Source organism: Sceloporus undulatus, chromosome 5 (assembly GCF_019175285.1).
Source record: "Sceloporus undulatus isolate JIND9_A2432 ecotype Alabama chromosome 5, SceUnd_v1.1, whole genome shotgun sequence".
In the NCBI taxonomy this organism is placed as follows: Eukaryota; Metazoa; Chordata; class Lepidosauria; order Squamata; family Phrynosomatidae; genus Sceloporus; species Sceloporus undulatus.
The window spans coordinates 104,819,915-104,842,900 of record NC_056526.1 but is presented as its reverse complement, the minus strand read 5'-3'; the positions used below and the strand labels follow the sequence as shown (position 1 = coordinate 104,842,900).

Genomic DNA, 22,986 nt, shown 5'->3' with positions numbered 1-22,986 from the left:
TCAGAAGGAACTGTTTGACAGTGAGAGCAGTTTGGCAATGGAGCCAACTGACTAAGAGGTGTTGGAACCTCCTTCTCTGGAAGTCTTCAGAAAGAGACTGAACAGCTACTTGCTGGGGATGCATTAACTGGAGATCCTGCACTCAACATGGGGAAGGGGCTGGATTCAATGGCCCATGAGGTCCCTTCTAGCTCTATGACTCTATGATTGATTCATTCCAGTCTTGTGATTCTGTCCTCCAAATAAACATTATGCTGACATGTAAACAATGAAGGAGAAAAGCCTCACCTACAACACTCTAAGCAGCTATATCCCATCACAACATATTCTTACGAAGTATTTATAAGAATATTTTTTTATAAATGATCCTGTGCACGTCAATCTCTAGATTCCTTATTGATTTTCAGAGCTGCTGAACACCCAAAGCTGTCACCACTTCAACTGGACGCATAAATGATCTGTCCCCTTAAATCCATTTCTCTAAAGCTGACTTGGCTTCAAGATTGCCAACTCAATGTAGACTTGCTAATTTTACAAGAAGGCACCCCTGAAAATCCAACTCAGCACTTTGGTAATACTAATAATAGAAACAAAATCTAAATGATGATGATTTAAATTCTGGACATGCTCCAAATGCAGCCCAGGGAGTTCTGCCATAGAATAGACTGCATTTTTCATTTAAAAAATTACAGAAGAACAGCCAAAAGTATATGTGGGGTTTTATTTTGGATCTACAGCATCCTACATTAATAGATGAGCAAATGCCATTTCCTGCCGGGAAGGAAGTAAACTCACTGAGTTAAAAAAAAGGCTTTGTCACAAAACTTGTCCCGGAAATGGAGCAGAACAAGAATGCCATAGCTCTGTAGCAGAACGCATTTTAGCACATAGAGTGTTTCTGGTTTAATCCCTGGAATCTTCAACTACATGGATATTAGGTAACAATACTGAGAAAGGTACCGGTTTCAGATGTTGGTCTGCTACTGGGCATACATTGTACTGAACATTTTCAATTTTCTTCAGTGTTTTCAATGCAAAGGCAGGTTTACAGCTGAACATTAAGAAAACAAAAACCACAGATGATTTAAAGCAAAGACTACGAAGCCATTGAAACAGTTCAACTGTCATTAAACATAATAGAGACAGCCTTCAAGATGTCCGAAGAAGACTAGGACTTGGAAAGGCAGTTATGAAGAAACTGGACAAGATCTTGAAGTATAAAGATATATCACTGAATACTACTTAGGATTGTCCATGCCATTATATTACCCATTTCTAGATATGGTTAAGAAAGCTGGATAGTGAAAAAAAGCTGACAGGAAGAAAGCCAACTCATTCAAAACGTGGTAGTGGTGAAGAGTTTTACGTCATCTGCTAAAAAGACAAATAAATGGGTCCTAGCACAAATCAAGCCTGAACTCTCCACAGCAGCGAAGATGACTAAACTGAGGCTCTCTTACTTCAGGAGGTCTCTTACTCATAGGGTCATTGTAGGTTGAAGGAGACTTGACAGCAGTTAACAACAAACTCAAATAGTATATAGTCTTATTTGTGTAACCAAGAAAAACCATGTATTCATTTTAGGTTTTGTTTTTTTTACAGATACAGGACCCAATTCCAACAATGCTAATACTTAGCATTTCTATCTTTAAGATCCTAAATTTGGCAGCCCATAGCAAAACTGTATGCACCCAGGTTTTCCTCTACATGTACTAAAACTGCAGCACACACAAATACACATCTGACAACATATTTTATAGTCCACTTCATACTGTATTATAATACTATCACACCATCTTGAACTCACTCAAACCCACCTGTTGTTGCTGTTGTTGTTTTTAAACTACGAAGTGTAGCTGTATAGCTAGTACTTGGATGGGAAAGCACAAGCGATTATCAGGCAACTCCAGGATTATGTAAAAATCATGTCTGAAACCCTGGAGAGTCACTGCCAGACAGAGTTAGCAATAAGGGGCTAGGAGAACCAATGGTTTGTCTCAGTATAAAGCATCTTGCTATGTTTACAGAGAATGCATACAGTATATGCATAAAGAACAACAGAGTCCTTACATGGTGGGGAAACAATCTCAGACCATCCCTTTAATTCTCATCCCTAGGCAAATAATAGCTGCACAAGGCTCAATTTAGTTGTTTGAACTTAAAAAAACAATAATGCACAAGAGAGCTTTCATAAAGATATGCATTCATGGAGAATGGCTGCCTCACATGAGAAGGCCTGCAAGGAAGAAAGGAGATAATCACTCCCAACCAAGCTAAAACACTGCCTGCTACATTTGAGCATAACAGTCCACAGTCAGGTTATATTAATGCTGAAGGAACTTCACAAGAAATCATTGCAACCGTCTCCGAGTTAGACAACAAGATACCAAATTAATTGTGAAGCACATTTTGTTCCTTTGTAGCGGGAGAAACAAAAAATGGCTTGTTTGGAGTAGAAAACAGAATAATCCCATGAAGAGATCTGTCACATCTTGGCTCAATTACATAGCTCTTTTCTCTCAAAAACATCCCTTTTCAAGGTGTTTTCTTAATTCCTTTCACTGCACAATTATTCTAGAATGAAAATTTTAACCTATGCATGTAATGCTATTGCAAGGAAAACCATTAGAGCAAGACTGGAGATTCCTTGAAACCTCCATATACAGCTACGGAAGGATCCCTCTTCTCTTTGAAACCCTTCCTACTCTACATCCTTGGGGAAAAGGCAAGGCAAGCTCTGTTAGGAGCCACCACCTCAATGCGCCTGCAGCACTGTGAAGCGCAAGCTCTGCATGCCTCTTGTCTTTCTTGTATGGAATTATCAAGGGGTCAAAGAGCCATCTCCATTTGGGGCTGCTGACTCAAAATTTCGGAAGCAACTTGAAGGAGCAGCTCCTGAAGAAAAAAAATCTCCCTCTTCTTCAGCAGCGAAGTGGTAACTGCTCTAACAGGGTGTACAAGAAACCAAAATGGCTTTTGCAATTCCCTATAACAAATGAGAAGAATAAGGACATTATGATCAACTACCAGCAGCAAAACAAGTCATATATATTCAAGGTTTCCTAATCGCTGTTTATTTAATAAGAAAAATGCAGGCAAATCCAAAGCCTAGTAAAACCTCATAATATAGATGTGGGCCCAGATCTAGAGTAGGAAGAGAGAAGCATTTTTGGCCCAGGGTCAAATTCTAATTTGGGAAAAGTCTCCAGGACCATATTGATCCACTTACAACACTGCTTGCATTTGGAATAAGAAACAGTTCAGAGAAACTTGTACATTGTAATTATTACTTTAATTGAACTGATAACTTCATTTACTGGTAGGACTTAGGCAAAATAATCTACCTGAGCCTCAGTGCTCTGATCCCAAGATATATAGGTAATTGTTAATGTTGTTAATTGCCTTTCAATCAGCTTTGACTTATGTTGACCCTATAAATGACAGACCTCCAGTGAGGTACAGTGAGTGGTTTGAGTGCTGACTAGGATATTGGGAGACCAAAGTTCAAACCCTTGCTTAGCCATGTAAAACCACTGGTGAGTAACATTCTCATCTTAGAGGAAAGCAAAGGCAAACCTGCTCTGAACAAGTTCTGCCCAGAAAATCCTGTGATAGGTTCACCTTAGGGTAGGCATAAGACAGACATGACTTGATGGCACACAACAACGATTTACAGTGAACCCTTGGTATATGCTGGAGTTTGGCTCCAGGATTCCCCATGGATACCAAAAACGGTGTATGCTCAAGTCCAGTTAAATACAGTGGCATAGTAAAATGTCCCTTGTATAAAATGGCAAAATTAAGGTTTGCCTTTTGGAATTTATATATATTTTTTGAATATTTTCAAGCTGTAGATGGTTGAATCCATGGATAAATAATCGTTGGATATGGAGGTCCGACTCTATATATGTATGTATTTAAATGAGCCAGTAAAAATGACTGCACTCACAGGATCACTTAAAGTAGGATGAGGGTTGCAGCCCACCCCCCAATTCCCCCTTGAGACCCCAAGCTGTCGCCTCAGCTGCATGCTTACTTGAGAAATTTTTTAAGAAGTATTTATTTCTGTGTCTTGCAATGAAGGGGAAATGAACATTTACAATAAGACTGTAAACTCGATATAAGCATATGGTTTGGTGTTTTTTTTTTAAATAACCTTATATTTGATTGTTATATTTCTATTCTGAAATTTTAGTAACTTGGTAAAGAAGAACTTTGAGTGACTCTATCGTAACTTTGTAAGAAGCAGATCCACGGAAGACATCTTGAAAAAGTAAAGATTGCTGTTGATAGTGTGATTTTAAATAAAGTTAAGTGTTAAAAGGAATAAATTGGTTTTCAGCCACTATGAATTTGAAAGTTTTTATTCCATTATGAAAGTTTTTAATCCCACAAATGTAACTAATTACTAGAAAGGACTAGTATATAAATAATATCATTAGCTATGTTTTATTTGTATGTTATAAATGTTACAAAACATGAAAAAAGCATTTATTTCTGATCATTTTTATTTTTTAAAGTAACTTAGGGCACTTCCTCAATATCAAAAGTGTAACTTTCAGTTATTTTGCAGTGTTAGTTTTTAACAGTTACTATACAAAATGTCTAAAAATCCAGATGATCAAATACAGCTAAAAACCCAAATGACCTGTCAAAACCAACATGTGAGGATCAACCACCACATACTGTACTACCTGCTACACAAATGGAGGGTGGGGTAATGCTGTAATTGTGTCATGTAAATAGTCGTGTTTTTGTTACCTCAAATAGCAATGCATTACAGGCTATGTCATTTTTTTGTATTATGTTGCTTCCTCACTCCCTTCATCACATGGTCCTGGATAAACCGCCATCATCAACAAGGGGATTATGCATTTTCTGGCCTCCTCCCGCTTCCCCATGTTACCCAAACTCTCTTTAAACAAGCTTCATTTATATACCGCTTCATACCGCCTAAGCAGTGTCTAAGTGGTTTACAACTGTAAGCTAATTTGCCCCCAACAATCTGGGTACTCATTTTAGCGACTTCGGAAGGATGCAAGCCTGAATCAGGCTTGAGCCCTTTTGCTGGTCTTGAACTCGCAACCTTATGGTTTTGAGTGAGTGGCTGCAGTACAGGCATTTAACCACTGTGCCACCAGGGCTCACCTCCACACATATGAGGTCACAGTCCTTTTTTGCCTTTGTTGATTTTCAGCAGCAGAAACACATGCATACACACATGCACAAACATAGAGGAAACTTCAATTGGTGCAAACATTAGTGAGCAAATTGTATTTGATATGTATTACTTGCACCATATTATTCCAATGCTATTTTGTCACTTATCAGAGGCGGGTTATAAACCGCCGCTGCAGCCAAACTGCGCGGCTCCATTACGGAGCAAAAAAGAAGCTCCAAAATGGAGCTTCTTTCCGTGGCGCAGCTATGACGCCGCGAGGCGCCGCTGGCGCACTCGCGACGTCATAGGCACCGTGACACGTCTGGACACTATGCGTCCAAGATGTAAACATGGCGGCGACCGTCTGGAACGGCCGTCGCCAAAAAATACGAAGCACCACACCTTCCTAACCCTAATACGTAGTCACTATGTATTTTTTGGAGGTCTGTAACCCGCCAGAGTTTCAAGGCAATCTGTTACAAATAATTAATTACTTGCAATTAACTGCTACTTTAAATTTTCCTTTATTACCACCTGTCCCTCCTATACCAAACACAGGGCTCCCAACTAACTAAAATCTGACAGTTACACAGCCTCTCTTTTTATATTCCTCCCCTTCCTGTGAGGGCTGTGATTGGCTGCCTCGACATAGGATTGGCAACCTTCTGCCCTGTTTTCCATCACCAACCACAATTTCCAGCATTCTTGCCACTAGTTATGCTGCTGGGATCTGTAGTGAAACAAAAGCAGGAGAACCACACAGGAGCCACACACATTTCTCACCTCCCTCCATTTCACTACTTCAAATAAACCCTTCCACTTCCCTGCATGGGATGCACATAACTGGACTTTTATCAGTTTTCCTGCCTATCTTGTGGAACTTCATATTTTGTTTTCCAATTGAGCCCTTGCTACTTCAGCAGACATTTAGGTTGGGGAGTAATATCCGGTTATGCTTTTGCTTCACTTATTTATTTCTGCAGAATTCTTTTTCATTGTTGCTATTAACAATTGAACATTAACGAAAATAACAAGTAACTTGCATAAACTTTGGCCCCATACAGACAGGCCAAAATGAAGATGCTTCGGGTCACTTTGGAGGTATGCTGTTTAAATGATACATGCGTTCTAAGATTCAAGAAGCCACATCAAAGCCACATTCCAGTCCTTAGGACTGAAGCATGCCTTTGGCATGGCTTCCGGACTCTTAGGACGCATACATCATTTAAACAGCATACCTCCAAAGTGACCCGAATAAGCTTTATTTTGGCCTGTCTGTATGGGGCCTTTGAAACAGTTGAAGATTTTCCATGCCTTGCCTCAATCATTAAGCATAATGGAGACTGCAGTCAAGAAACCAGAAGACTAAGACTTGAAAGGGCAGCTATGAAAGAATTCAACAAGATCTTGAATTGTAAAGATGTATCACTGAATACTGAAATTAAGATTGTCCATGCCATTGTATTGCCCATTTCTATGCCTGATTGTGAAAGCTGGAAGTGAAGAAACTGGGAGGAAGAAAACCAGCTCATTTGAAATGTGGTACATAGACTGCTAAAAAGACAAGGAAATGTATCCCAGCGCAAATAAGACCTGAACTCTCCCTAGAAGCCAAGATGACTAAACTGAGGCTGTCCTACTTTGGGCATATCATGAGAAGAAAAGACTCACTATAAAAGATGATAATACTGTAAAGCAGAATGCAGCAGGGAAAGAGGAAGATCACATTCCAGATGCATAGACTCAATCAAGACTCTGAGTGTGCAAGACCTGAACAGGATGGCTGATGATAGGAGGACTTGGAGGTCTCTCATTCATGGGGTCTCCGCAAGTTGAATTTGACTTGACGTCAGTTATCAACAAATACAACTGCAAGCCATCTTGGGAGTCTTTGAACTAAAAGGCAGGATATGAATTACTTTTTTAAAAAACAGAAATCACACACACATACTTTGATGAAAAGTGGATAGTCTAAGGTGCATACCTAGTTTACTTTTAGCCCACAACCAAGTATATGCCTGACAATGAAATCAGATAGAAGAAAGCAGGCTGAGGGGGGATTCAAACACAAGGAATGATGAGCAAGGAGGACAGACTATGCTGCCCATGCCCCCACAAACAACTTGGTTTCAGTTGACATAAGGGTCTTCACTGAAATCACTGAGATAAGATCCTTATTTCCAACAGTAGGCAGCCTACAGAAAAAGGACAGCAAAGCGATGGCCATCCGCTATAATATGTCACCAGCTTCTGGAATGTAGAGGTAACCCATGATACTGTTTCTGAACATAGAATTTCCATTCAGCTCTTGGTAGAATTTCCTCTATGAAACTCCATAACCCTTTTTAAGGCTAGTGGCCATCATATTTTGTAGCACTGATTTCTATATCATCATTTATGCATTTTGTGAAGTAATTTCTTTTCCATATCCTGAACCTATTTGTCAATCATTTTAACTGGGTGACCTCACATTCCATGGTTACAAATACCCATGTCATATGGACAGTGATCCCAGTGTGCCTTGTAGACAGAGGATAAGGGCTTTGACTAAAAAGACACAGGACTCATTCTCACTGCACAGTCCTAGCACTCTGACTCTGATTCCACTTGAACTGCTATGGCTGCAAGCCTATGTTTGCAGCCTGATGAGGTGGTAGACCTCTCTGGCTGCGATTTCTAAATGCCCATCTAAACTGTCAATCCCATGATGCCATAGCAACCATGACAGTTCAAGTGGAAACATAGTGTTGTAACTGTTCAATGGGAAAGGGCCAATGGGTTTGAATTTCTGCCCATCCATGGAGTTCATAAGCTGATCCCATGAGATATGTTGGGCTAGTCAGACCTTGTGGGGTGATTGTGAAGATGAAAAAACTTGACATTAATAAACGTTCTAGAGAAATGGAGAGGAGGGAAGATAATATAAATGATTAAATAAATAAAGCACACTTATTATATTTGCTTCAAGTGACATATGTCTTTTTGAAATCAGCAGAAAGAGAAGACAGTTATCTTTGAAGGCTGATCACACGACTGGCAGAAACGATAGTTGGCAGGCTTCCTTTTTTCATAGATTCCAGAGGACAAAAAGACTAACCGTGCATATTACTAAGGTTTGATTTAAATCAAACAGAACCTATCACCAATGGCTCTGGCATTATCTAAGCAAACAACAAAAGGGTGAAAAAACTGGTATCTGGAAATGTCTAATTACATTTCTGAGAAGGAGCAGAATGTACACTACAAAGCCAGCACCCAGCGTGCAGCCAAGACCCCTAGTGACATCATCTTGTCTGCAAAGCAACATGATTTAAAAGCATGCCATTCAGTCAGGAATGTGGAAGGAGACATGGCCTGCTTTTATGCCACCATTCTGACACCAGGGGCTTTCAGACAGAAACTTATCAATATGCTAGGAGAAACCATTATTAACATCCTGCTCACATTCCTCTTTAAAAGACTGAAAGCCACTAGAGGCAAAGCAAGGGAATCTTTTCTTTTCTTCCCCACCCAAATCCCTCATTTTGCAGGCAGCTCACCACCAACAAATGTATAAAAACCTTTTGATCCCTATCTCTTCTTTAAGTGAGACCCAAAGTCCCTTTGTACAGTTTAGAATTCACACACTGTTGTAATGAATGAAACAGCAGTTTTGCATTGAATTATACATCTGCATGTAACATGAATTAAAATCCCAAATAAATATTTTCACTCATCTGCTCTTTAAACAATTATAGTCTAGTACATTTAAACAAAGACGTATAATAAATGAATGAATATATTATCAAAATCTCAAATATTAATGAAAAAAATGCTTGCTTCCCTTTTGCTGTCAATGTAATATTAAGGAATATAACTTTGTTCTCTGTTTTAAAAAATGTTTTTATCAGAGTACAGCTTAGAGGATAAAAAATCAACTAGTACCATCCCTTTGTTCCACACTGTTTCTGGATTCATCCATTACCACTGCAACACTGCTTAATGTAATCAAATCCCAAAGGAGATGAGAATGTGGCCCTAGCTACATTTCATGTTGGGGGAAAGCTAGATCTCTAAGAGAGAAGTGAAGCTGGCTAATCAGTTATAAACACTTGAAAAGGTTACTTTTTTGGACTACAGCTCCCCAAATCGCCCAGAAAGCATGGGCCCTGCAATCTATTTTTTTTAAATATATTTATTGAGCACATATATAAATCAGGAAAAAATAAAAAATAAATAACGAACAATAACCTCACAAGAGCTCACCAGCTATCTAATACATGATCTCCAACCCCTATCTTACAACTTAAAGCATAACCTGTACACATTCAAACATCTCAACATTAAGCATTAATATTGTTTGACTCTACTGATTAGCTGGTCTCCCTTCCAATCTGCCTTCCATTTACCTGATCATACTTTCATTACCCTTCCTTTCTATCTACTCCTATTCATCAAACTCTTTTTTTTCTCTTACTCTTACCTTTTATCTATTTACATTGCTTTCTCCCGCTTCTTCACTTCATTCTATCTTCAGCAGTACTATCTATTAGCTTATCTTCTAGGTTTTTCAAATATCTTAAAATCAATTGAGCATTTTCTTATCATTCAACAAAGTATTCTCCAAACATCCTTCTACTTCCTTTCTTACAGTCTTGGTTATCATCATCTAGTCATAGGTCATTCTCTCATTATGCATTCTGAATCGTAAACAAAATCTATTCTAACTATATAAGTATTTGTTTGTTTTATTTTTACTTTATTGTTGAATCTCATATCACCTATTTCTTCACTATTAGTGGTGGCGCAGTGGTTAAATGCCTGTACTGCAGCCATACACTCAAAACCACAAGGTTGCAAGGTCAAGACCAGCAAAAGGGCCCAAGCTCAACTCAGGCTTGCATACTTCCGAGGTCGCTAAAATGAGTACCCAGACTGTTGGGGACAAATTAGCTTACTTGCTAATTAGCTTACTTGCTGTTCACCGCTATGATCTTTGGAATAGCGGTATATAAATAAAACAAATTATTATTATTATTATTATTATTATTATTATTATTATTGTCTTATATCACTAATTATTCTTTAAATCCTTCCATTGCTAAAGGACCCCATTTTTGATTCCAATATGAAATCACACAATCCCAATATTTCTTGAATGTCTTCAAATTCCCATCAACTAATAGTCTTGTCAGTTTGTCAGTCTCTGCAGTGTCGTAGATTTTCATTATCATTGACGCTGTAATTAAATGAAATAGTACCCTACCATGTCATTTTTCAACCTCTGATTCCACAATATTTAACAAATATAATTCTGCTAGTCTAAAACAGAAGCTTTTCCTATAGTTTTGCTATTAATTCACCTTCACTGAAGTTGGGAAACTAGAGTGGCAATAAGTAAACATTTAGGATTTGGTTTTGGTTTTTTAAAAAAGACCACTCTGTACCTTTCTTCTTCCATCTCACTGTTTCTTCCTTCAGCCTATAAATTAAGTAAACCTATTTGTAGGTTCCAGGATATTTATATGAAACTTTTGTGTATTTACTTCTTTGGGGATGCACCTCCTAAATCAGCCTTCTATAATAATAATTACAGATGATTGGATATTAAAGGGATTCCTGGGACCCTATCACACTACACAGTTATAGCACTGTGATACCAATTTAATTGCCATGACAACATCTGATGACATCTTGGGATTTGCAGTTTAGAGAGGAGTATTTAGAATTTTCAAGACAGGGAACTCTACTGCCTCAACAAACTACAAAGCCCAAGATTCCTCGGTACATTGACATGGCAGTTAATGCAGCATCATAATGCTATAGCGGTATAGTAAGAACCCTTATAGCCAGGCCAAAATAAAGCTGCTTCGGGTTACTTTGGAAATATGCTGTTTAAATGATGCATGCGTCCTAAGAGGCCAGAAGCTGCACCAAAGCCACGCTCCAGTCACCAGGAAATACAGTAGTTGCTTTTTAATTAAGTGTTAAAGTACAGTACTTACCCATGGATACATCAACTCATGTTTTTGGGGTCAATTTTTTGACTAAAATTTGTAGACTTATAAATGAGTATATGCTTTACTTGACTGGAACTGGTTTAGCACTGAACACAATGATGGTGAGTCCCCACAGGTAAAGGGAAACACAAAAGGACTGACCCTTATCAGAAGGTAGAAGACCTAAAAAAAGTGGTTCTCTGAATCATAAAGGACTTTAACCTGCCCAAACAAGCTCTCAAATAATCCAGTTTAATCATGTGGCACTGAGCTGACAAAAGAATGATACCAGTTTGTAGCAGTCAAAGTAGTGCTGAATATGAAAGCTCCAGACGTTAAAATAATATTACTCAGATGGAACAAAATAATGTTCCTTGAAAAGCCCATACTTTCCAATTCTAAAATTAAATATTTGTTCAGGCTTGATTAGACATTAAGATCCCACAACCTAGAAGTTCTCATTGAGGAAGATATGATTCACAACAATGATCAGTCAGCACTGGAAAAACAACCACCTCCCAGCTTGCTGCCACTCTATACAGTCCGTGTATTCTAAGACTGAGCCTTGGCAACCAGAACTAGGGGTTAGTGTTTGGACAATAACACCCACATTCCTCTGCCAACATGGCCACTGGCCTGATTAGTAGAGGGTTATGGGAACTATAATCCAAAAAGTAACTTTGCCAAACTCTGGTAGCAACAAAATTGGGCAGTGCAACTTGGGCTTGTCTCTTTGTGAGACCCTGATAACTTTTCAAAAACACACAAACAAAATGCCCCCACCAGGTGCAGGCAGGACTAAGAAAATGCACACGTGGTAAAAAGGATGAAATTGTAAAAGCAAAGAAAATGGTGACTATGTTAGCAGTGATTATAGCCTTTAACTTTGATGTGATAACTTTGCCTGGTTTTAACGCAGAACAGCTGACAAACATACATAATCTCTTATTCAGATCCTTCAAAGCCTGAATTCTCTTGATGCTCCTTTGAGGGGAAGCATCAAAGAGCTACCATCGCCTCTATTTTCCCATCCAGACATTCAAAAAGGTCAAAATCAGCACCACAGTGGAGAGAGTATAAAGAGGTCAAAGCCTCTTTTAGGTACTCCCAGGACAGACTAAGCTCTTGCCTTTCGCCACTCTACTCAGAGAAGGGGATGGTTCCTTTTTTTGAAAAGAGTTAAAGTACAAATTTCTGCCAACCTAGCCATTCGAAAGCATACAAATGTAAGTAAATAAACAGGTAACCACTCTGGTGGGAAGGTAAACAACGTTCTCTACAATCATGCTGCCCACATGATCACAGAGTAGTCTCTGACAATGCTAGCTCTTCGGCTTAGTAATGGAGATGAACACCACCCCTTATGGTCGGACATGACTTGACAACTTTGTCAACGGGGAATACCTTTACCTACCTTAAAGTACAAATACTTACATTGACCTGTTGATAAGTCAACCCAGATTTTTTTTGGGGGGGGGGGCATTTGTGAACTTAAATTTCTAGACTTATACATTAGTATATACCGTATTTACAAACTGCTGAGAATATAGAGAACATGTAGGGAGAGAGAGGTCTTTTGTTTTCTCCCTATCCATTAATATTAGAGTGTGGGGTTTTCAATGAACCAGTGTATTTAGGACTGCCCAAAAGGATCAGCTGTGTAAGACATTACACAACTGACTTACCCAATTTAAAGCCACACAATGCAGCCATAGGCCTAGGTCAGTGATGGTGAACCTTTTACAGACCGAGTGCCCAAACTGCAACCCAGACCTCACTTATTTATTGCAAAGTGCCTCGTCCCTCTGGCTTTCTAGTAAGAAACTCTGGCAAACTCTGTGCTAGGGTGACAGCATGAGTGCCCACAGAGAGGGCTCTGAGTGCTACCTCTGGCACGCGTGCCATAGGTTCGCCATCACTGGCTGAGGTAATGCTTTTTTAAGGGCTTAACAAGTTTTAAAATACAAATCTGCAAGCTAACTTGTTTGTATTTTGTTTCCAGGCTCAATTTTAGGCACTGGTTTTGATTTATAACATCTAAAAACATCTGAAAGCCCATCCCTTCCCATATGCACCTGGCTGGGATTTGAGATCTTCAGTGGAGGCCCTCAGCCCCAAGAAACTAGACTGTAGAGTACACAAGAAAGGTGATTCTCCTTCCCAGCACTTTGAATGTGGAATGCCCTCTCAAGAGAAGTCAATGTGGCTCTATCCTTTGCTGCGCTTCCAACAGACAGTTGAAAGTATATTATTTGGGTTGCCTTCTAAAATAGTGTTCAACTGTTTTTTAAAAAATGTTTTGTTCCTATCATGTTTTTTATATTTTACTGTACAACACTTTTGGGGACCTAGGTGGGCAAGAGAAAAAAATATCCTACTGTAATAAAAGAAATAGCATGGCTATCAGCAATGACGAAAGAGAACAGGCCTCTTGTGTACTTCCAAAAAAACATCTGGTTATAGCCATTGAGGGAGACAGAATACTGGACTAGATAGACACCTTGTCTGACCCAGCAAGGTTCTTCTGACATTTCTACCAAGTCATGGTGTAGCACACGCACTGCTTTATTGTACATAGGCATGCATGTACCATAGTGGCACCAACTCATACTAGATATTTTACAGCTAATGCCTCTGTACAAATAGCTGAATGATTCTGGCAGTAGACTAATTTGTCAAAAAAGTATTTTTTTTCCTCACATGGGTGTCAGATCATCTTTTTTTGCTGCTGTGCGCAATTAATTTTTTAACTTTTTTTTCTTTTGGCATGGAACCAGCAACAGTAATTAGTGATAAATGTAAGACTGAGACCTGAAACATATGGGCCAAAGGGATAGCACCAAGACCGCGCCAGCCCCGATCGCGCTGGGACTGTGGCGACCACACAGGCCCGGTCCTGATCCAGTGTGGCAAAGGGTTTGAGTGCTGGATTATGACTCTAGAGACCAGGGTTTGATTCCCTGCTCAGCCATGAAAACACTCTGTCAGTCTCAAGGGAAGGCAATGGCAACCCTTCGCTGAACAAATCTTGCCAAGAAAGCCCATGACAGGGTCGCCCCACAGTCACTATAAGTCAGAAACAACTTGAAGGCAAACAATAACAATGGCAACATAGTGCCCTCCAAATGCTTTTGACCACAGCTCCCATAAACCCATAAATGACACCACAGTCATTTGGAAAGCACTGAGTTTCCTACATCTATGCTGTTGTATATGACCTCTGTTTTTCAGCATCTTCAAATCAACAGTACCCTTTCCTCTGTCATTTTCAGATTCAGACTAAAAGAAAACTTGAAGCATATTAGGTCAGTATCTTAGAACAAAACCAACCCCTCCTCCAATTTTAAGGATCTAAAATGTTTTCAAAATATATGTAGCTATGTGAAAATGTACAATAGTCACAACCTTATTGGTGCTTGAATGGAAGATCACCCCAGGAGCCAACCATCAAGGAAAAAATGGAGGGTGATGTCCATACCTCAGTTACCAAAGCTTCTAACAAAGAAGTGACTTCTTTTTTACAAAGTCTGCTCACGCCTGCTCAGTGCTCACTTCGCTCCTTCTCCTCTATCTAGCAAAATTTTGTAGCAGTATCAAAATTGAAAGGATGGTGAAACGTGGTTGGAGAAACACAGACTTTCAGTATTCGTTTGTAGCAGCATGGCTACAGTAAAGAATGCAATGAATCTTGAGCTGAGAAAGAGTGGGATTCTTCTCTAACTGAGCCTACTGTAGTTATGCGTGGCTGCCTAGAGCAGGCAAGATAAACAGCAGCTGCCTCCAGAATCCCTTACTGAGCATGGATAAAGAGCAAAACAGAAAGGGAAGTAGATCAGCATGCTACCCCTCAGCTTGTGTTTTTTAAAGAGCTTTCTAGGTTTAGCCACCAAAATAGACGTCATATGAAAAGTGGAAGATGGGTATAGAAAAAAAATCATTCCTGGATACATTTTGGAAGATGCTTTCAAGTGGTCTTTAGAAGGCTCAAATGTTTGCTTCCATTGCAAAGCTTATCTGCCGTGGTTTTGTCATTTCACTTGTCCATATTGTTAGTTTTGGGTAAAATGTTTGCTGAAACATGTTCCACCATGCTTCTTTTTTGTAATCTAGGAACTCATCCCTATTCTTTCCATGTTATTTCTGCCTCTTGTACCAAACTTTCTATTAAAGAAGTAACTTCATTAATTGAGGTATTTGTTGTTGCTGTGTGCTTTCAAGTCATTTCTGACTAATGGCAACCCTAAGGGGAACCTATCACAGGTTTGCTTAGCAGAATTTGTTTTTAGAGGGGGCTTGCCCTTGCCTTCCTCTGAGGTTGAGAGATGTGATTTGTCCAAAGTCACCTGATGAGTTTCCCAGGCCAAGCAGGGATTCAAACCCTCATCTCCCAGTGTCTTAGTCCAGCACTCAAATCACGGCATCTGAGCTACACATGTACTGAAAGGATGTGCTGTATACCTGAATCAAAGAGGATTACCCAAAGTGATTGACCCAGAAGTTTACATAATTAAAATGGACATCTGACAGTGCAGGTAGATCATCAGACTGGAGGTGAAGAACCTGCTGTGATTGCCTTTAAATATTAAATCTGTTCTCCTTTTTACTTCAAGAGTCAAAGCAACATCCCCAAACAACATCTTGTATAATGTGTATATCCTTAATAAACAAATTCAGTGAGGAGAAGCTACTGAGCAGCAGGCAGTGAGGGGGGTGACACTGTCAGAGGAGCTCTCTGAGGTAACAGCAGTGGCACTTTAAATCTTCTTAGTGCTGTGCAGGTGGCAACACTGATAAATTACTTCTGTATTTTTTTACTTTGAAAACCCTATTATGAAACAGTAAGATGTAAACTGGAGAAACTGTACTTTGGACATATCGTGAGGTGACAACTCACTGAAAAGACAGTAACATTCAGTTAAATGAAAAGCAGTAAGAAAAGATGAAGACTGTATTATACATACAGTGGGTCTCTGGTATTGACTGAGGTTTGATTCCAGGACCTCTCATGAATGACAAAAGTCATGGATGCTCAGGTCATTAACTACAATGATGTCCCTTGTACAAAATGGCAAATTCAAGGTTTGCTTTTTGGAATGTATATTTTTTTTTTAATATTTTCTAACCATGGATGGTTGAACCCATGGATAAAGAATCCATGGCTATGAAGGTACATGGACTGATTCAATAAATCAAGGCTTGAGCCTGCCTGTTAATAACAGGGTCTCGTGGAGAGCTCTCATTCAGAGGGTTGCATAAGACAAAGCCGCCTTTAACAGCAGATACTGTAAAACCTATCCAATTTAAAACATAGCTTTGTTGTTTACCGTAGGTCACTGTAATTTAACATAATGTATTTATTAAGAAAATTAAGGTTTAAATTTAAGTTGCCAGTAATTATTTCATGTTGAATTGTACGGTTAGTAACACAGGAACAGTAAACTTAAAAGGCAGCAAAGAATATATTAAGTAAATTAAACAAAGAGCCAGTATAGTGTAGTGGTTTGAACATTGGACTACAACTCTGGAGAGCAGGGTTCAAATTCCTGCTTGGCCATGGAAATCCGCATGATAGGTTCACCTTAGGATCACCGCAAGGCAGAAACAACTTGAAGACACACAACAACAGATTAAAAAATGTCTACGAACATTTTACAGAAGTGATCACATGCAGGTTCATACATACTTGCCCTAGGAAACCACCACCTTAAACTACAGGAAAAAACAGTATACCCTGAGTCATTTTGACAGAGACTAATACTGCATTTAGAATCCCACTTATTCTTGCTGGTTTGCTTGGCAGTTATTTCACAATATTTTCCTAAAGAAATGGATGAAGACATATATATTTTCTCAAGCTTACGTTTTTTACTGTTTTCTAAAGGTGTTCCTAGAATGAGTAACAGTTGGGAAAGGACAAGAGAATCTTGAGTATCCATTTAATAAAGACAATTCCACAATGCACTTAGCAGGCCTTAACAGATACTATGAAGTCGCTGATTCAAAGCAGGGAGGGTCTGATTCAGATGTGAGTATGCTTAATGTAATAACCATGTCATTTCAAATTATAACGGAAAAGTCTATAAAACTGCTATTAACCTTGTTGTTAAAAGTTAAATAAAAACTTAATTTTAAAAAAGAATGTAAAAGATATTACTGTGAGTACAGATAAACAATCAAACATTTCCTACAGTAGGAGGAAAGTCTCAGTCGCAGCGGCACATAATAGAGCAGTGATGGTGAACCTTTTAGAGGCCGAGTGCCCAAAGTGCAACCCCAAACCCACTTATTTATTGCAAAGTGCCATGTCCCTATGGCTTTCTAGTAACAAACTCTGGCAAATTCTCTCCTGGGGCAACAGCACATGTGCCCACAGAGAAAGCTCTGAGTGCCATCTCTGGCACGTGTGCCATAGGTTCGCCATCACTGTAATAGAGAAATGGCCAAGAGAAGCCAGAGGCAAGACTCAGCCCAACCAAAGCCTGCTTTGAGCTGGGGATTCTTCTGAATACTCTTTTGCAATAACTTAGGAGTTTACAATGGGGTTGCAATAAATAGGCAGGATTGCAAAACAAATAAAAGGATGTTCAAAGAACAGCAGCACAAGATGCTTTTCCATATCAATGGTTTTCAAACTTCCAAGCTTCAGGGAGTGATTTCCACATCTATTCTACTCCTATGCCATAGGAGCCCTATCCTGGTGAATGCTGGCAAGTGTTATAGAGTGAATACTCTTTGAAGTTGGGAGTTTGGCCTCGCCACTACTTTCTATGAACTTTGAGGTAAACATGGTCCATTTTCTAGAACCAGCTATGGCCAGAAAGCGCTTGTCCAGAATTGCTCATCTCTTCACTGAGAAACAACCCTGCCCCCAATATCCCTCGGGATCATTGGAGTGAAGATAAAACAGTTTTTAAAAGCAATTTACAGGATTTGGGGAAGTATGTCTGTATGAGATTATGATTAACTTCTTCAAAAGGAGGAGGAACAGAAAGGAGATTACGATTTTCAATTCTAATTACCTTGAAATTAGAGCCATGTTTGATGAAGATGAGCAACAGGTCTTGAATCAGAATCATGGAAAAAACAACAGAGTCCCGTTTGGCAAAACAAAGGCCTGGTTTCTTCTTGAGGTGGAAATGGGATGGAGGAAAGCTGCTCTTTGTTTACACTGCATTCTTGACTCTAAAATACATACCAGGTTTCACTGTTCATTCTGCATCAAGATACGGCTTTATTTCTGTTTTCCCCAGAGGCAGGAAGTCAATGCTGCTTTATCAGATTCCTTCACAGCTGGCAATGCATTGCTCCAATGTGGCATGAGGTCTTCAGCTGTTACGCAGGCCACACATACAAAATGCCCCTGCGCTGGGGTGAGGCTAACAATAGGATCCATGCACCATACATTACGGGCCTCGGTCAAAACAAAACAGATGGACAATGAAGGGAAATAACTGAACAGAGGACATCGTGGCCATTTGGGTCAATGTAGCTAAAAGCAGTAAAGAAGACTATAATCCAATCCACATGGATTTCAACTTAAACACAATGCTGCATCTTTTAAACAAGTCATCAGAAAGAGCCCTTCCTATCTCCTGCGTCTCTTTATAGTTATGACCCCAATAAAGTGTCGAGCGGATCAGACATACCTATATTAACAACTCCTGAGACAAAGGCAGAGACTGAAAGAAGAAGAACAAAACCGCTGCCACACCTTTAGTTTTCAAAGGCATTAGAAGTGATTGCGTTCTGTCTTTCTCCAACAAACAGCTGCCAGATTAATATGACCACAAGCAAAGTTCGCTTCTTGCTCAGGTCTGTCAAAGCAAACCCCAAGACTATGAGTCATTCACATGCTGCTGTAGATCACAGTATCCCCTTTTTATATAAGGGACACCATTTTACTATGCCATTATAAGTAATGGGACTTGAGTATCCACTGATTTTGGTACCCATGATGCGGGGTCCTGGATCCAAACCCTAATAGATACCAAGGGCGAACTTTATCTCAGGATAAAGAGAACCACTCATCATCACCTCGCATGCCCAAAAGTATGGCACCTGATTTGAGCTAGCCCTGAAGCATAATCAATGCCAGCGTTGCATTTAGGGTTATCACACACTGGGGGCTCATTCCAGCATTAAAGGGAGATTAAAGCGCATTTAAAGCATCCCGCAAATGAAGATGACCATAGAGTTGGGATTTAAACCCCATCCACACTGGAGAGATAACCCAGTTTGGTACCGCTTTAACTCTCTCTGTGGCTCAAGGCTATGGAATTCTGGGAGTTGGAGTTTGTTGTGGGCCCAGAGCGGAGCAATAAACTACAACTCCCAGAATTCCATAGCACTTGAACCAGACAAAGAGTTAAAGCGCTCTCAAACCGGGTTATTTCCCCAGTGTGGATTCAGCCTTAGCAAACCAAGCTCACCGAGGCCGCTGATCTCGTGGCGGATGCTGATGCGGTTCCTCTCCTCGACTATGGCCCGGAGCATCTGCTGGAGAGAGCGGTCCAGCTCGCCCCCGTCCTCCGCCTCTTCCCTCTGCCCAGCCGGGCCCAGACTCCGCAAGGATGCCATGACGACGACGCCCCCGAAAAGGGTGGCATCGCAGGCGGCGACGGAGGCACCACCTCCCTCGGGCTCCCTGGGCTGCAAAGCCTTGCCTTCCTCCCTTGGATAAGAGAGCGAGGAGGAGCGCAGTCCCTCGGAGGCTCCAAGAGGAGCCACTTCCGCCTCCCGCCCTTCAGCTGAGAAAGAGCCTCCTTTTGCTCCTCCTCTTTTTTGAGTTAACCTCAGACACTTCCTGCAACAGAGTCGCGCGGCCCCGCCCCCCGGCTCTGCGGGCCAATCAGGAAGCGGCGCCCGGCACCCACGAGGCGGAGGGGCGTGGCTTGGGATGCCGTTGACGTCGCCCATGCAGAGGCCGCCTCGCGCCACACCGGCCCTCTTAGCCCCGCCCCCCTTCCCCACCCTCCAAGTCTATTCTGTCAGTGGTTGCAATCATAAGACAAAGGCCAGGAGGGACTGAGGGGAATGCCTTATCTTATTGTCTGGCTCTAGCACCATAATACTATAATACTATGTACACATATATATATATATATAATTATAAATATTATATAATATATTATATATTGTATAATGTATACTATGTATATGATATAATATATATATAAGTATATCATATTATAGTATTATGCTATAGTATATTATATTTAACATACTATATTATATTAAATTATATTATATTGTATATTATATTTATAGTATATTATATTTATAATATTATTATATTATATTTATTGTAATATATTATAATATAATATAATATTTAATATAATATAATTTATTATATAATTTATTATAGTATAATATAATATTATATAATATATATAATTTATTATATATATTATATAATTTATTATAGTATAATATTATATTATTATATTATAATAAATATATAATATATATTATTATATATACTATATATAATATAGTATGTTGTGGGCCCACAATATATTATGCTATATTATATCATATATATATATAATATATATACAGAGAGAGAGAGAGAGAGAGAGTATATAATACTATATACACTCATCCCTCCATATTTGAGGCTTTGATATTTGCAGCTTTGATTATTCACAGATTTGATCAATATGTTCTCTCTAGGAATATCTAGGTCCTCCAGTGCAACTCTATGGTCAACTGTAAAAGTTGCGCTGGAGGACCCAGAGATTCCTAGAGAGAATACTCTACTAGCTACAAAGGCACTTTCCAATGCAACACATTCTTAGTGCCCTTTCTTTGAAAACACTCAGTTCCTGAAAGGTTTTTGGCATAAAAACCCTGCCTGGAACAAAAGGAAGAAAAAGAATGTTGTGGGGTTTTACTTTTTAAAAGGAATCCGTTATGGTATTCTGATCACCTAGCAATTTACTTGTCACTGCAGTCCAAAACATACCTCTTTGGGTTATTCATAACTAACAAGTTCCAATTACTGTTCCTCTTGTGCCATTGAAGAACACAGGAAAATGCTTTCTGGTTCCTCTCATCAAACCACACAGATATCATGTGCCCTGCACACGGATGCTGTGTGTCAGCAGGCAGAAGCATTTAGTAATCTCTTTTCCTTCCCCATTCCTGTCCCTGCTAAATCCCTGCTGTCTACTGCTGTATCTACACTGCAGATTTAATTCATTTTGACACACATTGAGCCATGGCTCAGTGCTATGGAATTCTAGAATTTGTAGTTTCGTGTGATCTTTATCCTTCTCTGTCAGAGAGCTCTGGTGACACAACAAACTACAAACCCCAGGATTCCCGTAGGATGGAGCCATGACAGTTAAAGCAGTATCAAACGGCATTCATTTTGCAGTGTGGCAACAGCCTATGGTGGCCACTGCACCATGAACATGGCATCACCCTAGCAATCTCTTATTTGGGAAGCAAGGAAGAAATCAGAAAAGATGTGCTAACCTTTTTAAAAAATTGCAACTAACTTGTATCTCTAGGCAGCTGATGTTATTAGTGCAATTCTTGCACCCTCCCACCTTCTTTGTGTTTGGTCCTCATTAGCTGTATCCCACACCACAAAGAAGGGCCACATGGGTAACTATTCCTATGATGACCCTTCCACCTCCCATTGCTCAGGTTCAATCAGAAGATACCCAGTAAATGGATAAGAAGCAGAAATCCTATTATGTTGCACTGAAACATTTTACAGTGGGCCCTTGTTATCCGCTGGGGTTTGGTTCCAGGACCCACCATCGATAACAAAACCCACAGATGTTCAAGTCTCAGTCAATCCAATGGCATAACAAGATGGTGTTTCTTATATAAAATGGAAAATCAAGGTTTGCTCTTTGGGATGTATGCTTTTTCTGAATATTTTCAAACCATGGATGTTTGAATCCATGGATAAAAAATCCATGGATAAGGTGGGCTGACTGTAGTGAAAAGTAGTGTCATCTTCTGGCCTAGGGAGTGAAAGGACAGGCCCAACGCCATCGGGCCCGGCCTCGATTAAGAAGCAGAGCCCTTCCTCCAGTCCATCTGCCTTGGTCCAGGCCTCAGAGGGAGAGAAGAACTGCTGGACCTGATCCCTTCCCCCCCACCATTCCCTTCTCCTTTTGTGTCGTGTCTTTTTAGATTGTAAGCCTGAGGGCAGGGAACCGTCTATTATCCCCCCTGTTGTAAGCCGCCTGGATTCCCAGTGATTGGGCGGCATATAAATAAATCCTATTATTATTATTATTATTATTATTATTATTATTATTATTATTATTATTATTATTAGTGAAGTATAGCCCTCACCATTGCAGGTACGCAACCCCATTCTAGCTTGCTACTGCAAAAAGGCATACTTCAGTTCATGATGTAGATGTGTTAGTGGTGTCACTAGGGATTGTGGGGATGCAGCGTGCACATGGTGACATCCCAGAAGAGGAGTGACATCTGGTCAGGCCTCCTTCCACTGCGTTCCTCCAGGCTTTGCCTCCTCATGAGAAGGCCTCCACCAAGATGGTAAAGGAGCAGCCCAAGCACACCTCTTCTGGCTTTGCCACAGCGGTAAATGCCGCCATGAGGAGACCTCCACTACATTGACCAAGGAGAGGCCTGAGCACACCTCTTCCAACTTGGCGGCGGAGGCCTCATGAGGACATCTCAGCTGCACTGGTAGCGGAGAGGGATGAATGCAGGTCAGCTTTGCCATTGTAGTGAAGATCACAACCTTTTGGTGTCACCAGGGATGGGGATGCCATTGGGCATACCAGAGGTAGAAATAACACTGAAATAATAGAAATAGGTTCCTACATCGCAAAAAAAAAAAAACATTCAATA

The 22,986-nt window shown here is 40.0% G+C and overlaps 1 protein-coding gene across 3 annotated transcripts in view; it reads right to left on the bottom strand.

Annotated features, from left to right (window-relative positions):
• Positions 1-19,903, bottom strand: part of KIAA0930 (KIAA0930 ortholog) — a 54,435-nt gene extending 34,532 nt beyond the window's left edge. For all 3 annotated transcript variants that reach the window (XM_042470809.1, XM_042470811.1, XM_042470810.1), the window contains exon 1: positions 19,569-19,903. In XM_042470809.1, coding sequence (XP_042326743.1) covers positions 19,569-19,716 — 148 coding nt within the window. In that variant the 5' untranslated portion in view covers positions 19,717-19,903. The remainder of the gene's footprint in view (positions 1-19,568) is intronic.
• Between the last annotated feature and the right edge of the window lie 3,083 nt (positions 19,904-22,986).